The sequence below is a fragment of the Verticillium dahliae genome, genomic scaffold, assembly GCF_000150675.1.
Source record: "Verticillium dahliae VdLs.17 supercont1.17 genomic scaffold, whole genome shotgun sequence".
NCBI classification, from domain to species: Eukaryota; Fungi; Ascomycota; class Sordariomycetes; order Glomerellales; family Plectosphaerellaceae; genus Verticillium; species Verticillium dahliae.
The window spans coordinates 66,555-92,663 of NW_009276936.1; the positions used below are offsets into that span (position 1 = coordinate 66,555).

Consider the following 26,109-nt stretch of genomic DNA (forward strand, 5'->3'; position numbering starts at 1 on the left):
CAGCCCAGTTGAATCAACGACGTTGATTCAACACGTATCCTTTTAGCTCAATTGGATAGTTGCCAATAAGGCACTGACGACCATGTGAGGGCTGGCACTAAGCACCTTTGGGGCCAACCGTAACATTGCCCTGTTAATTTCTGGGTCACTTGTCGCTTACGGCCGGGAGAACTCGAAAGCCGATCAACTTGGCGAGGGCGCGTAGGCTTTTGGTCTTGAAAACATGATCGCACGGAGGCGATGATCCAGCTCTAATGCTGAGGCGCGCAGGAGCGCACGTGCATGCGGTCGAAAGCGACTCAGGGCAGCACGGACGAAGTTAACCAAGTTTAGAAGATCGCAATGCTGCCTGTGTTGTAGAGTCTTTGAGGAGTTTGCGGGGTAACGAGGGCTACAGTAGGTACCTAATGGTTTGAGTATACTAATGCGACTTTGATAGGAACATCGAAGAGCGTGTGCTCAAGGGCCAACAAAGTTAAGGATGGCGCCGGCACGAGAAGCACGGGGAGGGCTTTCACCCGGAAATTAGGGTACCTAAGGGGCGCGGACCATGTAGGCAAGCGGTTTGCAAAAAAAATGGCCCCAATAAATTCCTCACCATTATAACAACCTACGAAATGGCCGAACAACCCCATCACCAGACGCCTACGAAATCCAGGATCCTAGGGGCTATTGAATATATGGAACGGTATAAGATTCCCTATTTCAAAAGACGCCTTTTTGCGTTAAACGGAGTTCCAGTTCGTACTGGAAATCGGATCCTCAAGGAACACCGCGACCGACGCCTCTATAACGACCCCCCAGAGACTAGAGACCCGTAGCCGCCCAAGATCCCTTACGCCTAGGGACTTAGAGCTTATAGAGCAGTTAATCTAGAAGGCTAGATGTGAGGCCGGTACCCTCAGTTAATAGACCCTAGCCTACGAGGCTGGCGTCCATATTGCCTGCCACTGGCAGACTATCTGGGTAGTAATAGTGAGGAATTTAATTGGGGCCATTTTTTTTGCAAAACAAGGCGGCCACTACCTAGTGGCCGCCTTCCCCTTAATGTGCATAGCGTCCCTCTGGATGTGATTGGATGCCCTTAGTGCCAACCGTGCAGTTCATAGGTGACCGAACTTACGTGCCCAAGACGCAAGGTGCTTGACCAGCCCCAAATCCATGATGACCAGCCCCAAATCAATATAAATACTACAATGGCCCATCTACAGTTGTGTCGTTGTTCTTCCTCCAGTCGACACGACGACTGGTTCCAGCGACATTTCATCAATCTTTGCGACTAAGGTTATCGTCAGGAATAACTGCACCCCAGAAATCACTTTCGTGGTTATGGAAGCCCCGACTGACCAGGCTCAATGTTACGGGTCAGTACTCCCTGTCTAGCAGCGATCAACATATTGTATTTTGGGGCATATCTTCGGGAATGATGCCTTTTCATAACTGCTAATCACGTCGAATGGCAGCGATGCGCCTCCTGCACTGACGGATGCCGAACGTCAGGCGAACTTGCTACGCAGCCGGCAGCTCGTGTTGGCGTATCTCCGCGATCAGCAGGAAGTCGGCCCTTGGCACCCCGGAGCGCGCAGCTCGTCAAACTCCATGGCTCTGAATCGCGACGGCGGCACGCAGGTATTAATCTCCTTGGTGCTTCTGGCCATGATTTTTCGTAGATATTCTACTCTAGATATGCTAAAGATTCGCGCCGCGTCCAGAGGCAGTAGGAAACAATCCACCAATCGGTACCCCTTGTGGTGGTTGACAGAGTTGCCCCACGGCAGTTCGGACTAAAAATGACAGCGGCCCAGGGCGGCAGGGGTCGACCTGCACGCTAACATCTGCGGCACAACCCTCTCCCCCCATCGCAGGCGCCTTGCAGTTGCACCCGCTACCAGCTAGCTGGGTCGTCCTGCCTACTGTCAGCACACTGCCGCACCACCCAGCCGGGTGTGCCAGGTATCCACAATGCGGAGCACACCGCCATCAATTGTTTGTCTACGCATCAGCCCAACCGACGAGGCTGATGGGCGTGGGAGAAGTACTTCGATACGAATATACCTAGGGGAACCTGGGGCAACATGACGATGTTGCTCCCGTGCCACTTGCTGTGGTCAGCTCCTAGTTCCTTCTGGAATTGTACGCACCTTGTGAATTCGAGATGGCACAATCGAAGGCGACCGAAACGACGATTTGTCGGTACTCAGGTCTAGGCCAGCGACGCCTTAATCCCAAATTCACCCATATCCCAAACTACTTGGAGCATCTCCTTTTCTCTTCAGTCCTACTCTACGGTCAATGTCTCGAAATTGGCTCTTTCCTTCAGCTTGATGTATGGTTTATACTGGGGCGGGGGGTTGGGGGGATACGCCCTGGACAAAGAAGGAATAACAAAGCCCAGGGAGGCCATGACAGCATCGTCACGTCGTTACGAATCATCACGAACCGATACACATCATTTCAGTATTTTCAAACCCAAATTTTGAAGCCCTTCACATTATATAGTATATCTGCAAAAATACACGGATCGCAGCCAAAACCTTCCGTGCGCAACATTCGTGCTGCTTCGTACTACCCATTGACCGGCGTTGTACTGTACTACTGTCCACCGCGTGAGTCTGCGATCGAGTACTGCGCATCTCAGCCTTCTCGTCGGACCTCTTGACTGACTAGGCCTTGTGCTCCCGAACGACATCCCGAAATCCATTTACAGGCCGGCCTCCTTCGGCCTGTAGGGAACTCAAGACTGGACGACAACTCTAAGCCCGTCCGTAGGGCGGTTGAAATATCTCCTGTTTGCAGTTCGACTTCTTGCATTCCCAAATATTCCACCAACTTGAACTCAGCCTATACCTTTAACTCAGGATTTTGGCTCGTCACGGGCGAGAGTCGCTCAGCGCGTCAAGCTTTTGCATGTCATCACCAAAGGAAGGGCGCAAGTGGTAGGAATTGTGCACCGACCCGCCTGGCGGCAATCCAACCGCTGTCAGTGAGCTCATGCCAGTGAGGCTCTGGCAATCGACAATGGCGCAACTCCAGCGATCAAGGACTGCCATGTTGTCGAAAACTGCCGTATAACAGTCGCTCCACGTGACGAAGAAAACCTGTCCCATTTGCCGCTCAAAGGACGCAATGCCACAAACACGTAGCCTGGTCGAATATTCCTTGCCTGTCGCGTTCCGGGTAATTATTTCTTTCCAATCTTGTGACCCCTGCGCTAAAGGGACTTCGATGAGCGCGCGGCTCACAAAATTAGTTGCTCTTCGTCACGGATCTCTAGTCTTGAGCGTGAAAGAAGGAGGTCCTTCGATGGCGATGGTGAGCGGCTGCGAGTCGAGATAAATATCATCGCCTTCCAAACTCGAATCCATATCTAAGAAGGATACGTTAGTATTGAGCAGTAAATTACGCGTGATTCTTTTCCTTTCGATACCTGATGATTTCAAGAAGTTTTCACTAGACTGCTCGAAGGGCGAGTTTTGTAAAGGCGGAGACTTACCTAGTTGTTTCGCAACCTCCACATCTTCATAGTGTCGCATGAAGGAGACACAGATATCGTGACAAATCATTCAATGCTCACGAAAATTCATGGCTTGCTTGGAGACAGGGACGGGAGTCCCGGTATTCCTCTCTCCAGTGGGAAAGAAACTTACCGTACTTCCCACGGGCGTATCTGTCTTAAAACCCCTTCAAGACTGACAACCCCCAAGCAACCAGAGGACGTCTGCAAATGCACCCACTGTACTTCGCCAGTTCACACTAGCTGTAGCGATGCTCAGAGGCAACTCCTCAAGTAGTATGCCGCCTCTGTAATGCCGCTGCTCGCATAGACAGCAAACTAGGACGCCCACAACCCCTTCGTTTGGGGTTGCCACGGCTTTCTCCTCTACACGGTACGAGTAAGACATCGACTTCACTGCGTTGAGGGACATCTTCATGTTCTCGCTGTGGAGTGTGGTGACCCATCGGCCGCTTTCCAAGTTTTGCAATGTATTATCCTCCTCGATCCACACATCTTCCAGATAGACGTAACACCTGCCGGCTTGTCAGTACCAGCGAAACATGGATTTGATAGCTTTAGAAGCTCGAAGCTGCTCGATCTGTCAACGCAGCAGGTATCGACCCAGACGTAGCCGAGAGCTTCATGCGAAGCACGCCGGCATGTTGTTAGAGCCTAATGCAAGCCGAGTTTCGGAGCAGCTCGATGAGCTTGGAAACCTTCCTGCTAATCATCGAAGACGGACTCGTTTTCTCCCTTAGTGTAAGATAGGATCGCTTCAAGCGGCGGACGGCCCATAACGTATTCGGGGCCAAGGGTTTGGACGTTGGTCAGCCTCATGGCTGTATCTGTTCGTGGTCGCAAAGCAGTCGAGGTTCGTTGATAGTGCCGGAGTTGGCCCGCGACAGGAGAGATGAAAGCTAACTGATCTGTAACTATGTTCTCAAGCACGTCGGCAAAGTATGCTGAAGATGCGGGGGACGTGATTTGGACTGAGGCCGAGCAGCATGGCTATATATGCCCAGGAGCGGGGTCGATCACTGCACATGGCCATCAGGCTGCGTGTCTTGACAGGACGCAGAAAGGACGAGACAGCCTTCTCGATACACAGCTTAGTAAGAACATGCAAATTATCATTAGATTTCTACTCATGATACAAGAACAAAGTTCCCGTGGGACCATAAAACGCCATGCCATCGCCATGCGTAAGAAGCACATCATGTAGAACTCAACGCGAATCCACCATGGTCAACACGTAGGGTAAGTCCGTAGCATCCGCCCTCCCCGCGAGACGGATGACGGACGCCCCAGAGCTTTGTGAAACCTTCGAACGGAGACTAGCGTTGGAAGGCGAATGGTGCACCTGCCGCCTCTGGGCGAGGCTGCTCATACTGGACGAGTGAGAAAGTGCACCCGTCGAGCGCGCCTGGAGTGTGGAGGGTGCGGTGCGGTACTGGTGCCACGTGACGGCCGAAGAATTCCGTGGTGGCAAATTCACACGCAATCGTGAGCTAGACGTGGTGCGCGACGAGGTGCTTCGTGGCGTTGAGAGGTTTGTGATGGGAGGGTCATCATTCCCAATGTCGCTCTCGGAGGCGGCTCGCGCATTCTCGTCAGGTTCCTGTTCAGGGTCAAGAATCGAGGGATCGAACAACCTCATGCTGCGAAGGAGCTGCGCAAAGAGTTGCATCGTGTCACGGAACTGCGAATTCGTCAAGGGGCGATTGGAGAACCGCGCATATTCGTACAGGGTAAGGAATTCGACTGTCGTGGCGTCCATCGATAAGACGCCTAGTTCAGAGAGGTGATTAAGGTATTGTCGTAGACCTAGGTTGTAGGGCCGTTCAAGAAGAGCCATGGCATCAGGGTCGAGCATGGGCGGCTCGGCTGTGGACTCAGGAATCGGCGGCGCAAGCGTGAGCGCTTTCGCCTCGATGAGGTTTGGCAGCTCGGACAACACAGTGCTGTACTGCAAATCGGGGAGGTCGGGGGATTCCGGCGACGACCACCCCCGATGCTCGATCTCGCCCCAGACAGGCAGTCGCGGCGCGACAGATACCCCGAGCGTCTCTTCGACCTCCTCTCTCTTGCGCAGTTTCAGCAGCTGGAGCTCCTGTTTGGTACACTCTTCACGCTTCTCCGACAGGTTCGAGACTGCGGACTGCGAATCATCCATGACCTTGGGGATGATTCGCGGCCTTGACTCGAACTGAATAATGGCGCTGCGATCCAACGCTGCCGTGACCATCTCGAACACCCGTTTGGGCACATCTCCCTTTTCAATCGGAACCCATGACTTCGGTATTGACGCAAGAATGGTCTTATTGTTGTACAGTCGTAGCGCGTATATGAAGGAGACAATTATGAGGATACCGACGAGGGCGGCAGCCACGAACCAGATGTTGTACCATTGGTTGTTCTCGTAGGCTTGATAGATTGTGTCGCCAGGGGTGACGAGAAGCAGGCAGACGAGGAGTGTGCAGAGGACGAAGTAGAAACTTCCGTAAATGAATCGGAAGATGGCGCGAGCTGACACCATCTCTCCAAGGTGTCAGCACCCGGGTCGGGCGCCGATTCAGAAGCGGGCGGTCGTCTACGTAGAACTAGGTCGCAATGGTAAATAGGTTCAATCGTTCAAGGTCTGGCGTTGGTCGAGTGTAGCGCATGGCTGCATCGGGCGACGCAAGGGTTGATGAGACAGCTTCGGGCGTAGTCTGCGCAGCAAGATAAACATTACATGAAGGGCGTTTCGAAGATGGCGCCGCAAGGCGAGGCGAAGGTACTGTACAGAGGAGGTTGAAGAGGTTAGCGCAGGTGGGAGAAGTCACGGTGGTCGAGCTGCTCGCGGGAGCTTGGGCTTGACAATGTCATTTACGAAGGTGGGGCTCAACGTCGTCACCCGAACTTCAAGCAACAAGGGTCGACTCAGGCACCGGAAAAGGGCCTGAACCACACCACAGGCCCAAACCTTGAAATGCTCATCACGTAGTTTTCTCTTTTTGATACAGGCCATAATACATTATTCGGAAGCAAGCAGAACCCTTGCATGCTTTTGAGATGCAGTCCTCTTTCCCGCTCATTTGGGGACTTCCCGCATCGCCGGTTTCTCGTCCTTTTTAGCCAGTACTCCCTCCGTAGGCTCCATCGCTTCTTTCGCGAGCCTTATATCCGTCCTCGTCAACCGCAAGTCGCGGATGTACGGCTCAAATTCTTGCACAACCTGCGACAGGCCGGCCTTGAGAGCCTTGATGACCTCATCCACCTCGGGAGTGCTCTTACTCCCTTCCACATCAGTCCAGTGAACTGGGAAGCTGGCCTTGAAGGCCTCAAGTCTCTTGATCACCGCAGTGAACGTGCGCACTATAGGACCAATGTCCTTGTGTACGTTGCCAAATTTGTCCTCTGTCAAACTGTGCACAGCCATTGCGCTCAGGATCTCAATGGCGTTGAGGTGGTGGCTCAGTTCGGAGTATGGAGAACCCAACACGGCAGCTGTCAACAACCTTCGGAAATCCTGTCGGAACCACCAGCCAATGTAATCGGCGCGGAGGACTGTAGTCGCCAGAGCCTGGAACTGACCCACGACTTGCGGGGAAGTCAATGCCTCTTGCTGCTCCTTTGTGAGCACCCTGTCCCGAGCGTTGCGGAATGTCTTCTTGGCAATGGGGCTAAGCTGAGAAACAGGCGAGTGGCCCGGCGCCTGTGTGGCCTGGGTCAGCGTCTTTTCGATCTCACCCCGCATAGATCTGGACGCTGGCCTCGCCTGGAAGATAGGGTCATCTTTCGGCGGTGCAAGGATCCTGGGCTTTTGCTCCACCACAGGTTCCGGCTGGGCAACCGGGGCAGGGGGAGGCTTCCCATAGTTATCTACCCTCTGCTCCAGTCCCTTGACGATGTCGAGGCAGATGACAAAGACCTGTGACCACATGGGGCCATCTTTACGGTCAATGTCTTCGAAAATCGCCTTTCGCCGAAGCTCAAATTCGCGCGCGATGTGCGCAAGCTCCCAGAGAGCAAAGCACTATACCACAAGTCAGTTGGAAGTCCACCAGCTAAGCGGAGAACGTAACGTACCCTGATGGGCATCTTCTTGCTCTTAAGACCGTTCAGCAGGCTACCGTTGGGGTCCTTCGACTCGTTTGTCAAAGGGTTGCCGTTCTTCAGGGGCGCCTTAACCATGAACCTTGAAAACGCATAGTTTCCGATTTCCCATGTGCAAGACAGGAGGACGCCAGCCCACAGACACTGCATGAGCGTTGAGCCTTTGAACCAGGGCCAGTCGACGGGCAGCATGTTGGACTTGGGGAGGTTGTTGAAGGGGCGGAAGAACGTCATGGCCCAGCTCCACGCAGCTCCACGGAAGATGGTGCTGTACAGTGTCACGGCGAGGGCGTACACGCCGATGGCGCGCATGACGGCATTGGCAACGACACCGGGTAGCTTGGTCAGGAGAACGGTCAGTGGCGTGGTTGAATTGGCGCCGCCGTTGGTGACAGGACTCTTCCTCGCTTTGTTGACGTCGATTGTAATACGATCAGTGTCGCAGATGATATGCATGATCGCCTGGAAGGTGGCGGCCACGAGGAGGTAGAAGGAGAGGAAGACGGGCCGCTCGTTAAGTCGTCCCCGGTCGCCACTCATAGTCGAGATCCAGTTCAGTTTCGAGTCCGCCGATGCCGACCAGAGAAAGACGAGGCCGAAGAGGGCGCTCGAAATGGTATACGCGACCCATGCTTCGAGAGCTTGGATCGTGACCAAATTGGGAAGAGCGCCACTGATGGCGGATGTAGAGGCGCGCGTGCCAACATGGTATTGCGATATGCGAAGGATAATGACAGTGAGTGCAGAGGCGAAGAGGAAGAGTGTTCGTATGCCCACGGGGCCGATGGGAAACCAAGACCACAGAACTATCACAATGTTAGTTGTAGTCAGCATTGGGAGCTTTTCCTGCAAAGCTTACAAGAATTCCACTGGCCCAAGAGGATAGCCTGGATGTAGACAAGGGCCAAAAGAAGAGTCGAGGTTGTGGAAAATCGCCTGTGCAGTGCAGGCTGCAAAAAGTCCTTATAAGGAGCTCTCCTCACGATGGCAGCAGCCATGGCGACTGGGCATCCTCAGGGGGAGGGTTGGTGGAGGGAGTCGAGAGGCGGTGGCTCGCCGTTGATGGGGTTCGAGGTTGTCAATAAAAATATCCTAGCAACCACCGAAACAGCAACAGGTGCGGTAGGTACCAGCTCCCAGTGCTGCATAACCTGGTCGCAGCGCGACGACGCCAGGTACAGATTCGGGGGTCCACAAGAGCTTAGTCACGTGGCGATAGCGGTGGGATGTGATGCGCCGTGGTGCCTGTTCCTGGCTCGATCTCCGCAGTTACGTACCTTATCGCCTCACCTGACACCATCAAGGCAGCCAGTTTACGATTGATCCAACTACCAGTTTGTTGCATCACCACTATCAGCGACTGTCGTTTGTTTACAAGCCTGAGCGCATTGCCTTTTTTCCGCTACACAAAACATCGCCTGACGATCGGTCTTCAACACCATGTCGTTCGACCAGCTCTCATCGCTCGAGTCTGGCTCGGGTCGCCGGGGGAATTACACCGATGATCCCGAGTTCAAGCAGCTCCAGTCCGAGTTGATGAACAAGCTCCACAGCCTCCGGCGCAATATTTCCAAGCTCAGCTCTGACATTGATCTCCTCGGCACGAAGCGTGACACCCCGCGGGTCAGGGAGCGGGTCCATGAACTGCTCGAGAAGTCGAGGGAGTTGTGCAAGGACATCGGACAGGGCGTGAAGAAGCTGCAGACCTGGGACGATCTTACGGTACGTTGCGCTATGTATCTGGGTCGTGCGTACAACCGGCTAACACACAATCTGCAGAAACAACAGAAGTACGACCAGTCCCGCGTCTCAACCGATTTCCAAAACGCCCTTCAAGAGTTTCAAGACGTCCAGCGCCGGGCTCTCGAGAAGGAGCGCGCCTCGGTCACGGCCGCCCGTGCCGCTCACGACGACAACGCCGACGGCTCCGGTGCGCCGCAGGAGGGTCAGCTCGAGCAGCAGCAGCAGCAGGAGCTTGTGCGCCTGGCGTCGCAAGACGAGGTCGATTTCCAGGAGGCGCTCATCATTGAGCGCGAGGACGAGATTCGCAACATCGAGCAGGGTGTCGGCGACCTCAACGTACTGTTCCGCCAGGTAGCGCAGATTGTCGGCGAGCAAGGCGAACAGTTGACGTCCATCGAGGACAACATTGTCAACGTCCGGGATGACACACACGGCGCGCAGGTTGAGCTGGCGCAGGCCTCGAGGCATCAGAAGGCGGCGAGGAACAAGGGCTGCTGTCTGATGCTCATTCTGTCGATCATCTTGCTTATTGTACTACTTGCAATTTTCTTGGATTAGCATAGCCTGTCGTCTGGCGATGTCATGGCTCGAGGGATTGGACTTTTGCTTTTCTGCTGGCGTTCATAGGTGTTTACATTGTGGTACAGCAGGGCCTTATTCTACATACACATGTTCCTAAATGCTGTGTTTTTTATCTTACAGAATTTAGCGCTGGCTTACGCCTTCCGCGGGACATCCTTCCGCCGTGCCGGGGCTTGGTGTTTATCCAGCGGCATGTAACGCTCGACAAGTGCCGCATTGATGTGGCCAAAGGTCGCTGACGATACCCAGTAGACAAACATGCCAGATGGGAGGTTCATCGCCGCCATGGGTAACAGAAGTGAAGCGACAAAGGCTGTTCTTCGCAGTCGCCACCGCCAACCTGACGTTTCAAGAGAGGACGACAGCTTGTTGGAAAGGTTGAACATGGCAGCTCGCCCAGCCGCAGTCTTGGGGATCCAGGTATAACAGAGCAGGCCCGCCATTGCCATAGGGAGCAGACCATATGGGTCGGGCGCTGACAGATCCGGGAACCACAAGATACCGCCTGTCGTCATACTTGGCTCGATCTGGGTAGCAGCTGTCTGCAAAGACTCAAGGACGCCTGTCGATGGTGCGTCCCCCAAGCTGCCGAGAACAGGCTCAGCTGTGAAATTGTCTGATTCACCTGGTGCAGCAATGACTGCTTGCTGAGCGGGCGCAGTGGCCAACTCGGGGTGTCCGTTCTTGTAGTTTCCAGTGATGAGAGATAAGATACCTCCACTCGCGCCACTCAGTCGGCGAATGGCTTCAGGGACGAGGAGCCATGGTGGAATGCTGAACAGAGTTACCCAGATCTTCCAACTCTGCACGCCTCGCTCTCGGTAGATACGTCGTAGGGTCTTGCCTTGCTGTATTGCGACATAGGGCCCCTTATGAACGTTGAGATGCCGAGCCCTCCAGGAAGAAGTAAAGGGTAATAGTTTTCTCTGGCCGAGGATGATTTTCCTGCTGTAAATCTGCAGAGGAAGACGCAGGGTGAGTGTGAAGCCTAGAGCGAAGGCAGGAATGGCAAGCCACCAGGGGAGACCGATAGTGGAGTGAAGTGAAATGAGGGCATCTTGTGCGAGTTGCACAGAGCTGTTCACAGCGGTGCCAAAGGAAAGTTGTCGCGTCTCATGCCTGGTGAGAAACGATGAGACCAGAAGTTCATGCCGAGTCTTTGGGCGAGATGGCGATAGACAAGGTTGTCTCGTGATGCTGAGGGCCGAAGAGGACCCCGTTGACCATGTCAGAAGACGAAAGGCGCCTCTAGTTGGAAGCATTCTGAGCCATGCGAAAGCAGCCTCTCGATGGGTCAGATGTCGAGACCAAGTGACAGGGCATGAATGTGTGTGATGATGGCAAGCTCACATGCAAGCTTCAAGCCATTAGGACGGGTGCACGGGCCTTGTCAGTGTAGTACGTACCGCAGTGAAAGTCAGGCACCCTCAGGGGTGGAGTGTGCGCCAAAGGACCCTCAAGACCCTTCCCCCCCTGCTGAAGGTAACCCCCCGTGGCAGCAGGAAGTACCACTTGTCCTTGTTCACTGGAGGGCAGGTGCAACGACGTCAACGGCTCTGGAGGTGCAGCTTAGTGCGTCCGACGATCTTCTTCCTACCTTCACCGGCTGACCGGTTCACAACACCACCTCTCCTTCTTGCCCGCCATTACCCGCCTCGACGAAGCTTGAGATCTCTTCATAATCCACACAGTTTACCTCACGGCCGCGGCCGCAATACAGTAGAATCCACCAAAGCTCCGACACCACCCACCGCCGTCCCCGCGATGGCGGACACCTCTGAGGCGGGGCACTCTGCCTCGCCCGATACCTCGACATCGGGCCACTCGACCGTCCTCTGGGCTGTGACTGTGGTAGCTGCCCTACCCATTCTCGCCTTGTTCGTCATTCCTCTTCTCGCGAGAGGTCTTGGTGCTGTTGCAGGCAGCTACCTCCGCACCAAGACTGAAGGCAGGCGCGCCCAGTTGATCAAGGCCATGGCCGCTGAAGAGAACACCTATAAAGAAAAGGGGATCACGACCCCTAAGGGAATTATCAACATTGACAAGGTAGAAGATTGGAGCGGCATCGTTGGCTTCTTCCACCCTTTCTGGTGCGTAGCAACCTACTCTTAGACGAGCACTCTGCGTACCTAAACCGGCGGCTAACAGACTACAGCAACGCTGGAGGCGGAGGCGAAAGAGTCCTTTGGTCAGCCGTCCGTGCTACCCAGCAGAAGTGGCCTAAAGCGCTCTGCGTTGTCTACACCACTGACCAGAAGGTTAACAAGACGGAGATGGTGACTCTCGCCAAGGTATGTCACACCATGCACCCCATACCCCGTACCACTCTGTCTAATCAGCATCGACCAACAGCGTAGGTTCAACATCGATATCCACCCTCCCAGTCTTGTCCTCATGTACCTGAGTACCAAGCACCTTGTCCTCGCCTCGACCTGGACTCACTTCACCCTGCTCGGCCAGTCTCTTGGATCCATGGTCATGGCCTGGGATGCTTTCCAGCTGCTGGTGCCTGATGTTCTGGTTGATACCATGGGATATGCATTCGTGCTCGGACTTTCTAAGCTCCTCTTCCCCACCATCCCTACCGGCGCCTATGTCCACTACCCAACCATCTCGACCGATATGCTTGAGTCTCTCGACCCGAAGTCCGCAAATGGTAGCCAGGGCATCAACGCCGGAAAAGGTGTGGGATTGCGTGGTCAGGCCAAGCGTGCATACTGGAAGCTCTTTGCAGAGCTTTATTCGCGAGTCGGTTCGACCATTGATGTTGTCATGACCAACTCGACCTGGACCCAGGGCCACATAGCAGCTCTCTGGGGCCCTCACCGTAGCGTCAAGAGCGATCCTATTGCCGTCGTCTACCCACCCTGTCCTGTTGAGGAGCTCGCACGCGATATCGAAGTGTCCGAGGCCAGCGAGGCGCAGCGTCAGAAGGTCATCATCTACATCGCCCAGTTCCGGCCAGAAAAGAACCACCAGCTCATCCTGCAATCGTTTGCCGAGTTCCTCAAGACGGAGACAGAGGCTACCAAGGATGTCCGTCTTGTCCTCGTGGGTAGTGTCCGGGACGACATTGACTCCAAGCGTGTCTACCAGCTTAGACTTCTGGTGAACGAGCTTGGCATCAAGGGTCAGGTGAGCTTCCATCTCGATGCTACCTGGGAAGAGATTCTTGTCTGGCTCCAGAAGGCATATGTCGGCGTTAACGGCATGTGGAATGAGCACTTCGGCATTGGATGCGTCGAGTACCAGGCCGCTGGTGTCATTTCGGTGGTGCATGCCAGCGGCGGACCGAAGCTTGACATTAATGTCGATATTGATGGCGAGCCTACTGGTGAGTTGCGGGGTTCCCTTTGGATTTGGCCAACAGCACTGACGTTTCTAGGTTTCCACGCTTCGACTTCAACCGAGTTTGCCGCAGGTTTCGAGAAGGCTTTGACCGTCAAGGATCCCTTGGCCTTCCGACTACGGGCTGTCAAGTCGGCACAGCGTTTCACGGAGCAGGCTTTTGTTGATAGCTGGAACAAGCACCTGGAAACGCTTCTTGCTAAGCTCCGGTAAGCCGCTTCAGTGTTTGTCTGTTGACTTAGACCTGTGAGGTTTGAGCTCTTTTGCTTCTGACTGCAGCAAGGACGTTCCCATATTCAGGGACAGTGCCAAGCATGGTCGCAGCGTACATTATCTCGGTATTTTCTTTCCTTTCTCCTTTGGTTGGAAAAGGGGTTTCGAATCTGGATGGCCCTGCGTATATGGGCCTTTGTATCCGGCATCAAGCCATGGGTTGCTAGATAAGGTTTGTTTGTGTATTTGCTTTTGGGGTAACAGGCGAATCGCCCTATTTTCGGCTTCTTCACTGGTCATGCGTAGACTTCAACGATACCCCTTCCCTTTTGGTAGCGGACAAGAAATGAATGAAATCAAATGGCTCTCGTATATTGATGATGCGCTCTATGTCATGTCTATGGTCTTGTCGCGTTGCAATACCCTCTCTTTCCATCATGCAGTCAATCCGCCGCTGTTCTTCTGCCGCGGCTCGCTCGCCGCCTCAAACTTGCCGCTTCCCAGCACCGTGATGCCCTGGACAGCACTGAGCCCCTCGCGGACCCATTTAACCCGGTGTCCCTTCTCCGCGAGGCTCGCCGCCGTCTCGTTGTTGAAGGTGTACTCCAGCCACACCTCATTCGGCATGAGCTGGTCGTGCAGCCTCGGCTCCGCGACGGCCTCCGTCATGGTCATGCCGTGCTCGAGCACATGCCAGAGCACCTGCGCCGTGGCGGCTGACGATCCTCGACCCGCCGGCGGCGCCGACAACGGCACGCAGCGCACCGTCCGGCGCCTCGACGATGACGGGCGTGATGGACGACAGGGACCTCTTGCCGGGACGGATAAAGTTGGCGGGGCTCGGCTCGAAGCCAAAGGCGTTGCGGACGCCGGGAATGGAGAAGTCGTTCATCTCGTTGTTGAGGACGACGCCCGTGCGCGGGTCGACGAGCAGGGCGCCGAAGAGGAGGTTCACCGTCGACGTCAGGGAGACGGCGCGGCCGGCGCTGTCGGCCGTGACGACGTGCGAGGTGCCGTGCGTGTCGGGGACGAAGAGGGCGTGCGGCGCGTAGCGGCCCACGGGCTGCGTCTCGTTGTCGAGGATGCGGGCGCGCGTGTGGGCGGCTGTCGCGTTGTCGAGGAGGGAGGCCTCGTAGGGGCCCCAGGCCGCCGACGAAGTCCGGGTCGCCGAGGAGGGAGCGCGCGCCGTAGGCGAAGCGCATGGCTTCGTTGTAGCGGTGCATTGTGAGGTTCGTGGCGGGCGTCGGCGGCAGGGGGTACTGCTCCATCGTCTTGAGCATGTTGAGCGTTATGGCGCCGCTGGCGGGGGCGCCGGTTGTGTAGAGGGTGTGGTTGCGGAACGTCGTCGACAGGGGCTCGCGGATCTCGGCGCGGTATGCGGTGAGGTCTTCTAGGGTCATGATGCCGTCTGCGTCGCGGACTGTCTTGACGAACGAGGCGGCGAGGTCGCCTGTGTAAAATGCCGATGCGCCCTTCTTGGCTACTGTGGTGAGAGTACTACTTCAGTTAGACTCGTGTTCGATTAGAGCGTGTAGATGAGGCTCACTCGGCAAGTCGTGTTCTGTACATGGTGTCGCCTTCACCGAGGAGCGTTCCTGAAATCAATTTCACTGTCAGCATGTGCACAGATTTTGATTTTCGAGGAGGCTCACCGTTCGGTGCAAAGACCTCAGCCCAGCTTGGTTCATCAATGAGGAAGTCTCTCCCCGCGTCTTTCATCCCTGCCACCATGTATCGAACCATGTCAGCTGTTACAGAAAAGCCTTCCCTAGCTAGGTGGGAAGCAGGCATCACGACAGACTCCCAGGCGAGATCCTGGACATCTCATCAGCAAAGCTCAGCATTGATGGCTTTTGAGGAACTTACACCCCATTTCTCATGCATGTACTCCAGCCCTCGCAGCTCGCTAGGGACTCCGACGGCCAGGCCACCCTCGATGCTCGCATGTACATCATCGTTGTACATGTCTTGGGTCGCCGCGGCCGGCGCCGTTTCCCTAAAGTCGATGGTTTCGTATTCTCCATCCGCCGTTCTGACAAGAGCGAAACCACCGCCTCCAATGCCAGAGTGGTACATGGAGGTGACGCCGACGCAGAGTTGAGTGCCAACCATGGCGTCTATAGCGTTGCCCTGAGAGGTTCAGTTCAGCATGCCATCCGTGCCACGTCGTGACAGCAGACGTCGCGACAGAAGACGTCGTGACAGAAAACTTACACCCAGGCGGAGGAGATCGCGTCCGATCCTGCTACACTCCATGTTCTCGCTCGCTACGGCCCCAGCACCATCTTGGGCTGTGAGCACGACCTGATCAGAGGAGAAGGGGGCGGCTGAGGACCCGGATATCCAGATGAAAGAGCCGTACAGCAGCCATTGAGGCCGGATCTTCGAGTCAAAAGAGTCTAGACTTAGGTGTCAATCAGTGTCCCTGTGGACGAGTGGGTGACATACACATTTGGCGGTCTCGACTCAGTGACTCTTGCCCCTTGATAGATGGATCCGCTTTAAAGATAGGTACCTGAGAGAGACGGCGAGGGGTGTTGAGTTGCGAAACGGTAGACGTGAGATTTCCCGTGGGTTTCCTGCAACCAGAATCTCTGGAAGAGGAGGTTTGTGACTTGAGTCAAGCAAGAGGTGGGAAGAGTATCGAAACATCGCTGCCAGTGTGGATGTGGCCGATGATGGCATCGGAGTTGACCCGACGCCGGTTGATAAGCCGGACCAAGTGATCGGCTCAAGTGACAGTGACAGATGCATGTCATTGGCCGATTCGCCCTTCTTTCCAGCCAATGAGGTATCCCTGCGTTTGGGTTATTTTAACCAATGATGTGCTGTTCATTTAGAATCGCAGATTGACTTTATGTGGACCTCGACTTCACGATGAGTTTTCTAACCTTCTGCCAACATTGGGAATACGACCGAACGTTGTTCTTTTCTTCGCTGTATGCTAATGGTCAATTGAAGGAACCAATTGGAACTTAAAATCAGCAGCCTTACGGACGGGGCATACCGATGCGTTTCCTCGCCCGGCTCGCACCTTCACTTCGACATCCACTACTGAGCCGGCCTCATCTACTCCCACCAGCAACTCGCACAATGGCGTCGCCTATCACGACCTCGCAGCAGGTCGAACAAATCCAGACACAAGCGCAGCCTCACTCACAAACACCACCTCGGCCACAAAATGTCAACGGCAAACGACCAGCCTTTCAGTCTCGCGCAAAGGGCAAGAAGCAGAGGACCAAGAGAGAACGATCGATGAAGGAGGGCTCATCAGAGGAGGTTCTGCTTGCTGATATTCAAGCACTCGTCAAGGCCCGCCAGGAGTCGGCGCCTTCACCTTCGGAGCAGGAGACGTCGCCTCTGCCCGAGCAGTGGTCCGAGATTGACGTTGAAATCCTCGAACTTTCCTCTACGGGTGATGGCCTCGGCGTTCAGGTCGGCTCATCCAACCCTCAGATCTACGTCGTCTCGTTCGTTGCGCCCGGCGACGTCGCCCGTGTCAAGGTCGTCCGCCATGTTCTCGAAGACGGCTACACCGCCACCGACTACCTCTCCATCATCACGCCCTCGCCCATGCGCGACGACTCTCGTGTCTCTTGCAAGTACTTCACCCAGTGCTCCGGCTGCCAGTTCCAGATGCTCGACTATGCCGACCAACTACGGCACAAGCGGTCCATCGTCGTCAAGGCTTTCAAAAACTTCTCCCAGCTGGCCCCCGAACTGGTGCCCACGATCGGCGACACCATTGGCAGCCCGCTGCAGTACGGCTACCGCACTAAGCTGACGCCGCACTTTGACGGCCCCCCCGGCAGCTGGCGCAAGGGCAAGCAGAGGGCCCCGTTCACCACAATGCCGCCCATCGGCTTCAACGTAAAGGGCCGTCGCGCCGTTCTCGACATTGAGGACTGTCCCATCGGCACCCAGGCCGTGCGAAACGGCATGAAGAAGGAGCGTGAGCGCATCGAGGGCGAATACGCCACCCGCAACCACGGCGCCACCCTGCTGCTGCGCGAGAGCACAAAGCGCTACCCCAAAGGCGGCGACGAGCAGCCGCCGGCCGTCCTGCCCGAGGGCGCCGTGCGCGTCGACACGGACGCCTACACCGACATCAAGACGTGCGCCACCGACAACAAGGCCATGACGTCGGAGTACATTGACGACTTCCTCTTCACGAACCCCCGCCGGCTCCTTCTTCCAGAACAACAACTCCATCCTGTCGCCCTTTACCGACTACGTCCGCCAGCACGTGCTGCCGCCCGCGGCCCTCGCCGCGGCCCCCGGCGCGAAACCCATCCGCTACCTCATCGACGCCTACTCCGGCTCCGGCCTCTTCACCATCACGCTGTCCGGCCTCTTCCAGACGAGCATGGGCATCGACATCGCCGCCGACTCGATCGCCTCGGCGCGCAAGAACGCCCTGCTCAACCGCTTCACGGAGGACCAGTGCACCTTTCTCGCCGCCGACGCCCCCGAGCTCTTCAGGCACGTCCGCTACGACCCCGACGAGACGGTCGTCATCCTCGACCCGCCGCGCAAGGGCTGCGACGCCAGCTTCCTGGGCCAGCTGCTGGACTTTGGCCCGCGGCGCGTCGTCTACGTCAGCTGCAATGTGCACACCCAGGCGCGGGACGTCGGTGTCCTCGTGCGCGGGGAGGTCGAGGGCCAGAAGAAGAGGACAAGGTACGAGATTGAGAGTCTGAGGGGCTTTGACTTTTTCCCCCAGACGGGTCACGTCGAGGGCGTGGCCGTACTGAATCGCATGGAGGATGCATAACCGATAGTGGCGTGTAAAAGACAAGGGGGTTCAGGTTGTAATAAAAGGGCACCAAGTGCCAAGTCCTTCCTTCATAAATATGTCGCGAACGACGGGACTCGATGGAGACGTAGGACAGAGCAGACTGCTCTGGAGACGACACGGCTGCTGCTGTTGTCATACCGGACATTTCCAGCTTCCGGCTTCCTAGCTCATCCACCAAGTGATTTTCCGACTTCTTGATGAACTAGATGAGGGCACTATGGGCAGCCTGTAGGGGGTGCCAATCAGGTCTTCAGCCAGCTTTGAAGTGACACAGAGCTCCCGTGTCCTGCGGCGGCTAGGTTGACTGCTACCTCAGCACGTCTGATAAGGCTATGGGACCAAATCAGCTACTGGTCGAGTCATCTTGAGGGAGCATTATGAATGTTCTTTGTGTTGCGTTCTACTGTCTGTAGTCTTAAGTCATAAACGAATCTTGATTCATGTCCACTGCGAGTGCCCTTTGAAGCGCGATTATGAGCGACCGTCCTCCAGAAGCACTTTCAGGGCCTCCACAGCAATCTCCACGACATCTGCTCGTCGGCTCTTCTTTGCAGCCTCCTTCAGAATCTCCAAGCCGTTTGCTGCGTTGATCTTTTCACGTGCCAGCACGCCAACTCGTCCGTCCGTCGCTGCCATGTGATAGACGACATGGCAGGCGCAATATCGCACATTCTCGCTTTCGTCTGCGACCATGCCCAACACGACTTCAACACCACGTTCGCGTTCGACGATGGCGCGAACGACATTCTCATGGCCCGTGAGCTGCGCGAGAGCGCCACCGGCCGCAACTCGCGTTTTCTCATCTTCAGCATCGGCCAGCGCAAGGAGAATGTGCATTCGTTGCTTGGCCTGGGGGCTTCCATCGACATATTGCGTCGCTCCCTCTGGTCCTTGAACAAGATTGCAAATAAGTTCGACCGCGGCTCTGGAGATCAAGGTTTTCGACGATAGCAGCAATTCCTCAATATCCGACCACGCGGAACGAACAATGGCGCGGCGACAATCGCCATCGTTGGAGGCGAGGTTGGTGAGAGCCAGGAGAGACTCAAATGTCGGCAAAAGGTCGCGAGTTTCAGCGGCTGCATCTGGAGCCAGGATAGAAAGCAACGGTCGTACTGCTGAGCTTTGTGGGTGGGATCGGTTGCCACCAAATACAAGACTGGGATCAGTGCTGATCAGGATGCGAGCGAGTGCATGAGCTGCGACGCGACGAGTCGCCATTTCCGTCTCAGGAAGAGCGAGCCAAGCAGTCAACAAGAGCTTGACGGCGCCTTGTTGGGCAATTTGGCCTCGCAGCGGTGCTATGACAGAGATCGAATTGATGATAGCTATCATGAGCGCAAGGGATGCCGGCGAGCCGAGCTTGCTGCGGGATACGAGAACTGGAACAACGCCGGCGTCGAAAACCAGCTTGCAGCGTGCCGCAACATGAGTGTCGTCGTTCAGGGGCTCGGTTTCGATCTTGCCCGCGGCGTTCGCGTATGCCTTGAGCTGGTGCATTTTCTTCTGTTCCTCGGAGAGATTGGGTTGGTACCTCGTCAGGTTGACGAGGATGCTAAGTGCACCATATGTCAGAGGTGACCTAGGCTGGGCTTCTGCCAGCGTTGAAATGAGTTTTTTCAGGAAATCATTGTTGCGGACCAAGTCTTCCTTGACCTTGGGCTGCAACGACGCATAAGCCAAACCTTCGATCGAGTGCTGCTTTCCGTGATTATCGTCGCTTAGTAGCATTCCCGTAAACCTTGTGGACAATTCTTCGATGGTTGTTATTGCCGGCGTGATCCTCTCTTCTTTTCCCTGATCATTCAGCGAGGGTGCCGAGGGCACTGCCTTCAGTCTGAAGTCAGTCAGATCTTACTGGATAAATCGCCTTGCGAGGGCGATGCGGAAAGATAGCGTTCGGGGTACCATACTCTCAGTTTGGCTAGAATGACGGCGGCAAGGTTCTGCACGCCCTCAGAGTGCCTGCGCATGGTGACGGAGCCCTCCTGGGACAGATACTCTGGGTTCTGTTGCATCTCCTTGACGACCTCGTTGGGATCCTGGTCGACGACCTCCTCGAGCCACTCGGTGCAGTACTTCTGAACGGCGTCGCGACACTGCGAGTTCATGCAGGCTGCGTTCAGCATCTCAAGGCATGCCGTCTCAACCTTGCGGCTCTTCCACTTGCGCCTCATCAAGGGACCCAATGTGCCGAGGAAGCCTTCGCTGAGGAAGAGGGATGCGGTCAAGTCCGGAGCGATGGGAAAGGCAGCGGCGGCAACGCAGAAGGCCGCAATGTAGTCGTCGTAGGTACCGCGGCGTACTTTGTCGAAGAAAAAGGTGGATAGCTTGGCGCCTCCTTCGTCGCCGGCGGCCTTGAGGTAGGCGGCGACCGTCATGACAGCATGACCGCGAACGACGTCTGCTTGCCTCATGTCGAGGTAAGAAAATACTGTGTCGACGCATTCAGCGTCAAGAAGCGAGCAGATTGACGTGGCATTCTTCTCGACGACGGCAAGCTGCGTGTCGTCGTTCAAGAGCTTGGTCAGCTGGTCGAGATCCTGAACGGTTTCGTCGTCCTCACGACCTCCCTCCATTAATCGCGCAAGCAGGAGAAGCGTCTCATCCTCCCTCGATTGCTCGACCTTGGGCGGCAGAGCCTGGGACACAGCTGCCATGGCGTGAAGCGGGCGGCTCGGAATGCGTGAGATAGTGGTGGCGGAGTGGTGTTGGTAGGGGAAGTGAGTGAGGGGTCTGGGCGGCGATTATTTGCTGTGGAAGTAGCGCAGCACAGCACTATGGAAACACGTAGGCGGCTGAGAAGCAACAGCGATGTAGCGCCGGCCTATCTGGCAGGTCTCGGTACTAGAGATACGGTGTTGGTTTGGAAATGAAGGGAGAAAGAGGGAGGAGGAGGGATGGACTGAAAGGTGCGCTCGTGTCTTGTCAAGTGCCTATGCAGAGAAAAAGGGCAAGATAGGACGTTGGGTCCGACGTTGGGTCCGAGACGATTGGGAAGGAGCTCCCATATCTCGAGGTACTTACGAATGGAACATTATGCCACAGGTACTTCGGCGCGAAGCTATCTGTGGCTCCAAAAAGAGGCGTTGCTCAGGGCATGGTCCAATGAGAGGGGCAGGTGCCGGACTTCACGCGCCTGCCTGCTCTCTCACTTTCAGCTGATCGGGCCTTTCACGGTCGCCCCAAACAAACCTGCCACGGAGCCCTGACAAGGACCCCTCTGGTCCCCTGCCTCAGCACCCAAGTACAGGCCTCCAGGGCTATCACGTGCATGGGCGCTATTTCCGGGCCGCTGCTAGCAGTGCCTCCAGGACGCTTCAGGTCTTTGAACCCCTGCAATCAAGTGCACTTAGTACCTGGCTTGCTGGCAGAAGGATGGTGAGGCCACAAGTACCTCAGACGCGCAGTGTCACTGACCATGGCGCGACATCCGGAAGGGCTTCGCTCAGGCTTCTGGAACACACTGACCCTCAAGGTCAGCGTCCCTCGTCCGAGCTGTAGATGTCGGTTCCAGATGATCTATAATTGGCGAACATACAAAATTGTCCTTTCTGTGTGATGGGAACCGGATGAAGCCACTTGGCCACATCTGTGCTTGGTCATCCCAAGTGTTCATCAAAATCGATAGTACATGGCTACGAATAGAGCCTTCCTTGTGCCTACGTCTACGTCCAAGACGTCATGGCAGCACAAGGGAAATCAACCATGAGCATGCGTCTTTCCCCATTCGGGACCTGCCGATTGTCTTTCCATGTGCACGGACCAACTACGAAACCTCACCACATGCTTCCATTCGTAAAGTGAATCTCTATTCGCAGCAATTGCTACGCCCACGTCCACGACCTCCAACCGCATTCACATGAGGACATTTGGCAGGCCACCAATACTGCAAACCCCTTTCCCGGGTCTTGTATTTCTTTCTTCCACTATCCGTAGGCCCAGTAGTGCCGTGTTCACGACTCTATGTCCATGCAACTTCGATAACAAGGCTCCAACCTGGGCCACCTGCAGCCTCGCCCGCCATGAATCAGATCGATGCCTCTGACCATTACGAGGTGGCAAACACGGGAGAGACGGCTTCTTTAAGCACCGTAATCCTCGATGTCAACCCTCGAGCCTGGAGTGCTCTGTCCGACGTCCTCCCCATCTCCAAGGCTCTATCCAATGTTCTCATCTACCTCAACGCCAACCTTGCCTTTAGCAACACCAACCAAGTCGCTGTCATCGCCTCCCATACGAACCGCGCAGTATGGCTCTACCCAACAAAGCCCGAACCCTCGAACGTTCCCTCGACAGACGGCGATGTCGCCATGAGCGATGCGCCACCGAAGAAATCGAAGGTCCCCTCTGCGAATAAGTTCACACAGTTTGCCCAAGTCGAAGATGCCGTCTTGCGCAGCCTGAAGAAGCTCCTTGACGAGACCACCGAAGCCGACCTAGACTGCACGACGACACAGCTCTCCGGCGCCCTGACCCTCGCCCTCGCGCACATCAACAAGGTCAACCTCTCCTACACAGCCTCCCTTTCCTCCGACACGGCCAAACCCATGACGACCGCCGCGCCAGGCCTCTCCTCCCACATTCTCGTCGTCTCCGTCTCCGACTCGGATCCCTCACAGTACATATCCACCATGAACGCCGTCTTCGCAGCAGCCCACGCCTCCATCCCCATCGACGTCCTCTCCCTCTCGCCGGCTACGGCAAAACAGACGACAGCCACCCAATCGACCGACCCAAACGACCCCCACAAGCCCGCCTCCTCCTCGTCCTTCCTCCAGCAGGCCTCTCACATCACAAACGGCACCTTCCTCGAGCCGCCCTCCCCGCTGGGTCTGCTCGCCTACCTGACCTTTGGCCTCGCCGTCGCCGACACCCGCGCCCGCGCCGCTCTCGTGCCACCGACCCACCACACCGTCGACTTCCGCGCCGCCTGCTTCTGCCACGGCCGCGTCATCGACACGGGCTTCGTCTGCTCCGTCTGTCTCAGCATCTTCTGTTCCGTTCCCGAGGGCGCCGACTGCCTGACGTGCGGCACCCACCTCGCCCTCGGCCACTACGGCGCCAAGCCCGCCGTCGTACCGCGGAAGAAGAAGAAGAGGAAGAAGCAGCTACTGCCGAACGGGAGCATCAGAGAGGTCTCGGGGACGCCCGTGGCCGGCGGCACACCCATGCGTTGAGCGTTGCTAGGTTTCGTCCTTGGCGCTCTTGGGTTGAGCTGCACGCTACAATCCATCTGGAAGCCAGGACTCGAGGCCCGGCTGGCTATCAGGGATGCCGCGAAGAAAGTGTAAGATCGGTGGAGTATGGTTTCAGCAAGGTCGGGGCACGGCGGTCCTCGGGACGTTTACGATAGATGGACAACTCAGGTGCCACATGGCGTAGGCTGAGGAGCTTTTATAATGAATTTGAATTGCATAACGGACAAATTCCGTTTCACACTGTCGGCATGGTCTCCAGATCCGTGATTCACCAGTCAAAATCCGGCGATGCTTCTTGTAGGATTATTTTTTTTTGGCTCGGGTATCGATGATGAAATGTCTAGGGAAAGCCCAAAGTGCTTGGGCAGAGGTAGGTAGTTTACACATCGGCCCATTCATCATTCACCATCCGCATATCTACCCTCCGACAGAAATCTTGCGCGCCCCACGGGTCACCTGCTCGGTGTTACCAAGCCGGGACATGACACATTGAGGCTCCTTGTCGGCACCGCCCATGGAAGCCAGCGCGAAGGAATCGGTGTTGTGTGCAAAGTAGAGGTAGTACCCAGCGCGCGTCTTCTTCACCGTCATGACCCCAATCGCTCCCACAGAGTTGCAATTCCGGACACCTGGGTGTCCCATGAAATCATTGGTGATGAAAGACTCCATAATGAGGTCCTCGTCGTCTTCTTGAACATCCCGGCCGTGCACACCGCGACGCGTACCGCTGTAAATCCGCTCGGCGCACCTCTGAGATGCCATGGTGGTCGCCATGTGCTCACCTGTGCCGCTGGTGACGGTTGCAACGGATATGCCTTCCGGATCGCTTGGATCACTGGGAACAACGGCAGTGCCAATGCCCACCAAAGCGGCTGGACCAAGCCGCCCGCAGTGCTTCATGCCGATACCACCTGACGAGGAACCAGCGGCAATATGACCTGCATCATCAATGGCTATGGCACCAATAGTGTCAGTGATCATGTCCAACGGCGGTGAGTCATCGTCTGCATCTTGTGGGAAGGGGAATGGTCGCTTAGAACCACGAGGGCTATTGAGGTGTCGCGTCGCTGTCTGACCAACATCCATCTGAACTAACGCTACCAAAGGCTGCGGAGATCTTCCACCATCTCCGTGTCCCCTAAGCGCGGGGTGCGAAGATGGCACAGGCGGATTTCCATGGCTGGCGCTAGGGTGATGGCGTTTGGGGGAAGTTGACGCCCCTTGCATCGCGCCGACATAACTCAAGGGGCTCCTCTCGCCCGGTGCTGGTGATACACGGGATAGACCATGGCCAGGAACCGAAGGAACCGAGAACTGGCCATGAGCTTTTTCAAGGGCCGGAGAACCGCGGTATGGTGAGTCGGGCTGGCCTTCGTTCCATGTACCAGTAAGGATTGCGTTGGCATGATCCCTTTGCTGCGAATTTCCGGCACGGGTTTGGTCGCTTGCGACGTTCGATCCAGTCTCATACTGGAGGCAAGCAGCGACGTCAGTGACGGAAGCACTCACGCCTTGAGCTCGACAGGACTCATCCTGCTTCAGCTTCTCTTCCGCTCGCAGGAGATCGTCCTGCCATCGAAGAAACCGATCCCGAGCATTCTTGGAAATCAAGCTATCATTGGGCACAGTCTGCATGCCATGCTCTGAGGCAAACCCCTTGGCTCCTGCTCCGACGAGAATGTTTGGCGGAACCCGTCTTAAAGTCAAAGGTTGGTTGCTTTTGTCGAGTATAAGCTTTGCTAAACAAATAGGGTTTCGAACATCTGAAAAGGCATTAGCAATCTGCCATATCAACTTGACATGCCCTGGCTTGACTTACTCGGCGCAGCTCCGCAGGCACCGCTTCGTCCGAGATAGTCGACAATAGTTGCATCGCACTCTACTGTTCCCTCTATGGATAGGTTGGAGCCATAGCCAGCGTTGGTGATTTCTTTGTCTTCCAGGACACGGAGAGCAGCTTCAACAGCCTCAGTAGCCGACGCACCAGATCTGAGAAACTTCATGCCCATAGTTGCTGCGCTGGGTCGCGGCGTCAGTTCGAATCCAATGAGCTTCTACAGAGATTAGGGTGAAAGCTCACTCATTACAAGCTTCGAGGTGAACACGCTCGTTCTGATGGCTATGGAACCCGGCGCCGGCGTGGATGAATATAGCCCCCGTAAATTTGCTGCGCTGCCCTCGTCTCAAGACCCGATCTACAGTGCCATCGGTGCCTCCTGGTGGGCTTTTTAAGCTGTTGGCAGCAGTAAACCGGACTTTTCGAGGTCTTTCAACGCGTGAAGACGGCTGTTCACTCCTGGTTCCAGTGATCTGTGGCAGCTCATCTTGCATACGCTCCACCGGCACAGCGGCATTGTTACTTGGGGTTGGTGTGGAGTCGCGATGTATTGCATGTCGAAAGTGTCGGCTGTTCAGGATAGATCCGAAGAAGCTCTGCCGGAGGTCTTCTCGAGTACTAGACCGGCCCTGAACGGCTGTATCCTCAAGGATCGCTTGCTGGTCGATGGCAGGAGATGGTTCAGGAGTAGCCGTGCTTTTGATGCTACAAGGCTCCTGGAACGAGTCTAAACGGTAAGACTGATCAGCAAGCCGTGGCCGTATGCTAGAGTCGTCAGTCATCGGGTCGGTAT

The 26,109-nt window shown here is 55.8% G+C and overlaps 10 protein-coding genes across 10 annotated transcripts; 4 read left to right on the plus strand and 6 right to left on the minus strand.

Moving 5' to 3' along the window:
* Window positions 1-4,721: 4,721 nt before the first annotated feature.
* On the minus strand, window positions 4,722-6,032 carry VDAG_07496 (sucrase/ferredoxin domain-containing protein; the record flags this gene model as incomplete). Its single annotated transcript, XM_009656401.1, has 1 exon — window positions 4,722-6,032. The coding sequence occupies one exon, from the start codon at window positions 6,030-6,032 to the stop codon at window positions 4,722-4,724; it is 1,311 nt and encodes a 436-aa protein (XP_009654696.1).
* A 537-nt stretch (window positions 6,033-6,569) lies between these two features.
* On the minus strand, window positions 6,570-8,592 carry VDAG_07497 (nuclear envelope protein; the record flags this gene model as incomplete). Its single annotated transcript, XM_009656402.1, has 3 exons — window positions 6,570-7,514; window positions 7,568-8,400; window positions 8,454-8,592. The coding sequence occupies 3 exons, from the start codon at window positions 8,590-8,592 to the stop codon at window positions 6,570-6,572; spliced, it is 1,917 nt and encodes a 638-aa protein (XP_009654697.1).
* Window positions 8,593-9,034: 442 nt separating this feature from the next.
* On the plus strand, window positions 9,035-9,895 carry VDAG_07498 (SNARE domain-containing protein; the record flags this gene model as incomplete). Its single annotated transcript, XM_009656403.1, has 2 exons — window positions 9,035-9,316; window positions 9,383-9,895. The coding sequence occupies 2 exons, from the start codon at window positions 9,035-9,037 to the stop codon at window positions 9,893-9,895; spliced, it is 795 nt and encodes a 264-aa protein (XP_009654698.1).
* Window positions 9,896-9,950: 55 nt separating this feature from the next.
* Window positions 9,951-11,040, minus strand: VDAG_07499 (uncharacterized protein). The gene has a single exon (XM_009656404.1). It carries the CDS (start codon window positions 10,432-10,434, stop codon window positions 10,054-10,056), a length of 381 nt encoding a protein of 126 aa, XP_009654699.1. The 5' UTR covers window positions 10,435-11,040; the 3' UTR covers window positions 9,951-10,053.
* Window positions 11,041-11,683: 643 nt separating this feature from the next.
* Window positions 11,684-13,850, plus strand: VDAG_07500 (alpha-1,2-mannosyltransferase alg-11; the record flags this gene model as incomplete). The annotated part of the gene is made up of 4 exons (XM_009656405.1): window positions 11,684-12,009; window positions 12,075-12,210; window positions 12,272-13,253; window positions 13,305-13,850. 4 exons carry the CDS (start codon window positions 11,684-11,686, stop codon window positions 13,478-13,480), a joined length of 1,620 nt encoding a protein of 539 aa, XP_009654700.1. The 3' UTR covers window positions 13,481-13,850.
* A 65-nt stretch (window positions 13,851-13,915) lies between these two features.
* Window positions 13,916-15,932, minus strand: VDAG_07501 (gamma-glutamyltranspeptidase; the record flags this gene model as incomplete). Its single annotated transcript, XM_009656406.1, has 8 exons — window positions 13,916-14,140; window positions 14,202-14,609; window positions 14,635-14,977; window positions 15,027-15,075; window positions 15,133-15,295; window positions 15,347-15,610; window positions 15,695-15,879; window positions 15,929-15,932. 8 exons carry the CDS (start codon window positions 15,930-15,932, stop codon window positions 13,916-13,918), a joined length of 1,641 nt encoding a protein of 546 aa, XP_009654701.1.
* A 641-nt stretch (window positions 15,933-16,573) lies between these two features.
* Window positions 16,574-18,254, plus strand: VDAG_07502 (tRNA (uracil-5-)-methyltransferase; the record flags this gene model as incomplete). Its single annotated transcript, XM_009656407.1, has 2 exons — window positions 16,574-17,695; window positions 17,724-18,254. The coding sequence occupies 2 exons, from the start codon at window positions 16,574-16,576 to the stop codon at window positions 18,252-18,254; spliced, it is 1,653 nt and encodes a 550-aa protein (XP_009654702.1).
* A 495-nt stretch (window positions 18,255-18,749) lies between these two features.
* On the minus strand, window positions 18,750-20,938 carry VDAG_07503 (ring assembly protein; the record flags this gene model as incomplete). Its single annotated transcript, XM_009656408.1, has 2 exons — window positions 18,750-20,068; window positions 20,137-20,938. 2 exons carry the CDS (start codon window positions 20,936-20,938, stop codon window positions 18,750-18,752), a joined length of 2,121 nt encoding a protein of 706 aa, XP_009654703.1.
* Window positions 20,939-22,303: 1,365 nt separating this feature from the next.
* VDAG_07504 (RNA polymerase II transcription factor B subunit 4) lies at window positions 22,304-23,572 on the plus strand (the record flags this gene model as incomplete). Its single annotated transcript, XM_009656409.1, has 2 exons — window positions 22,304-23,453; window positions 23,526-23,572. 2 exons carry the CDS (start codon window positions 22,304-22,306, stop codon window positions 23,570-23,572), a joined length of 1,197 nt encoding a protein of 398 aa, XP_009654704.1.
* Window positions 23,573-23,896: 324 nt separating this feature from the next.
* VDAG_07505 (threonine aspartase) lies at window positions 23,897-26,098 on the minus strand (the record flags this gene model as incomplete). Its single annotated transcript, XM_009656410.1, has 3 exons — window positions 23,897-25,242; window positions 25,299-25,498; window positions 25,560-26,098. 3 exons carry the CDS (start codon window positions 26,096-26,098, stop codon window positions 23,897-23,899), a joined length of 2,085 nt encoding a protein of 694 aa, XP_009654705.1.
* Between the last annotated feature and the right edge of the window lie 11 nt (window positions 26,099-26,109).

What these genes read in the sequence shown, in the direction of transcription:
- VDAG_07499 (XM_009656404.1), bottom strand. Translation starts at nt 10,434, where the DNA reads ATGACGACAGGCGGTATCTTGTGGTTCCCGGATCTGTCAGCGCCCGAC.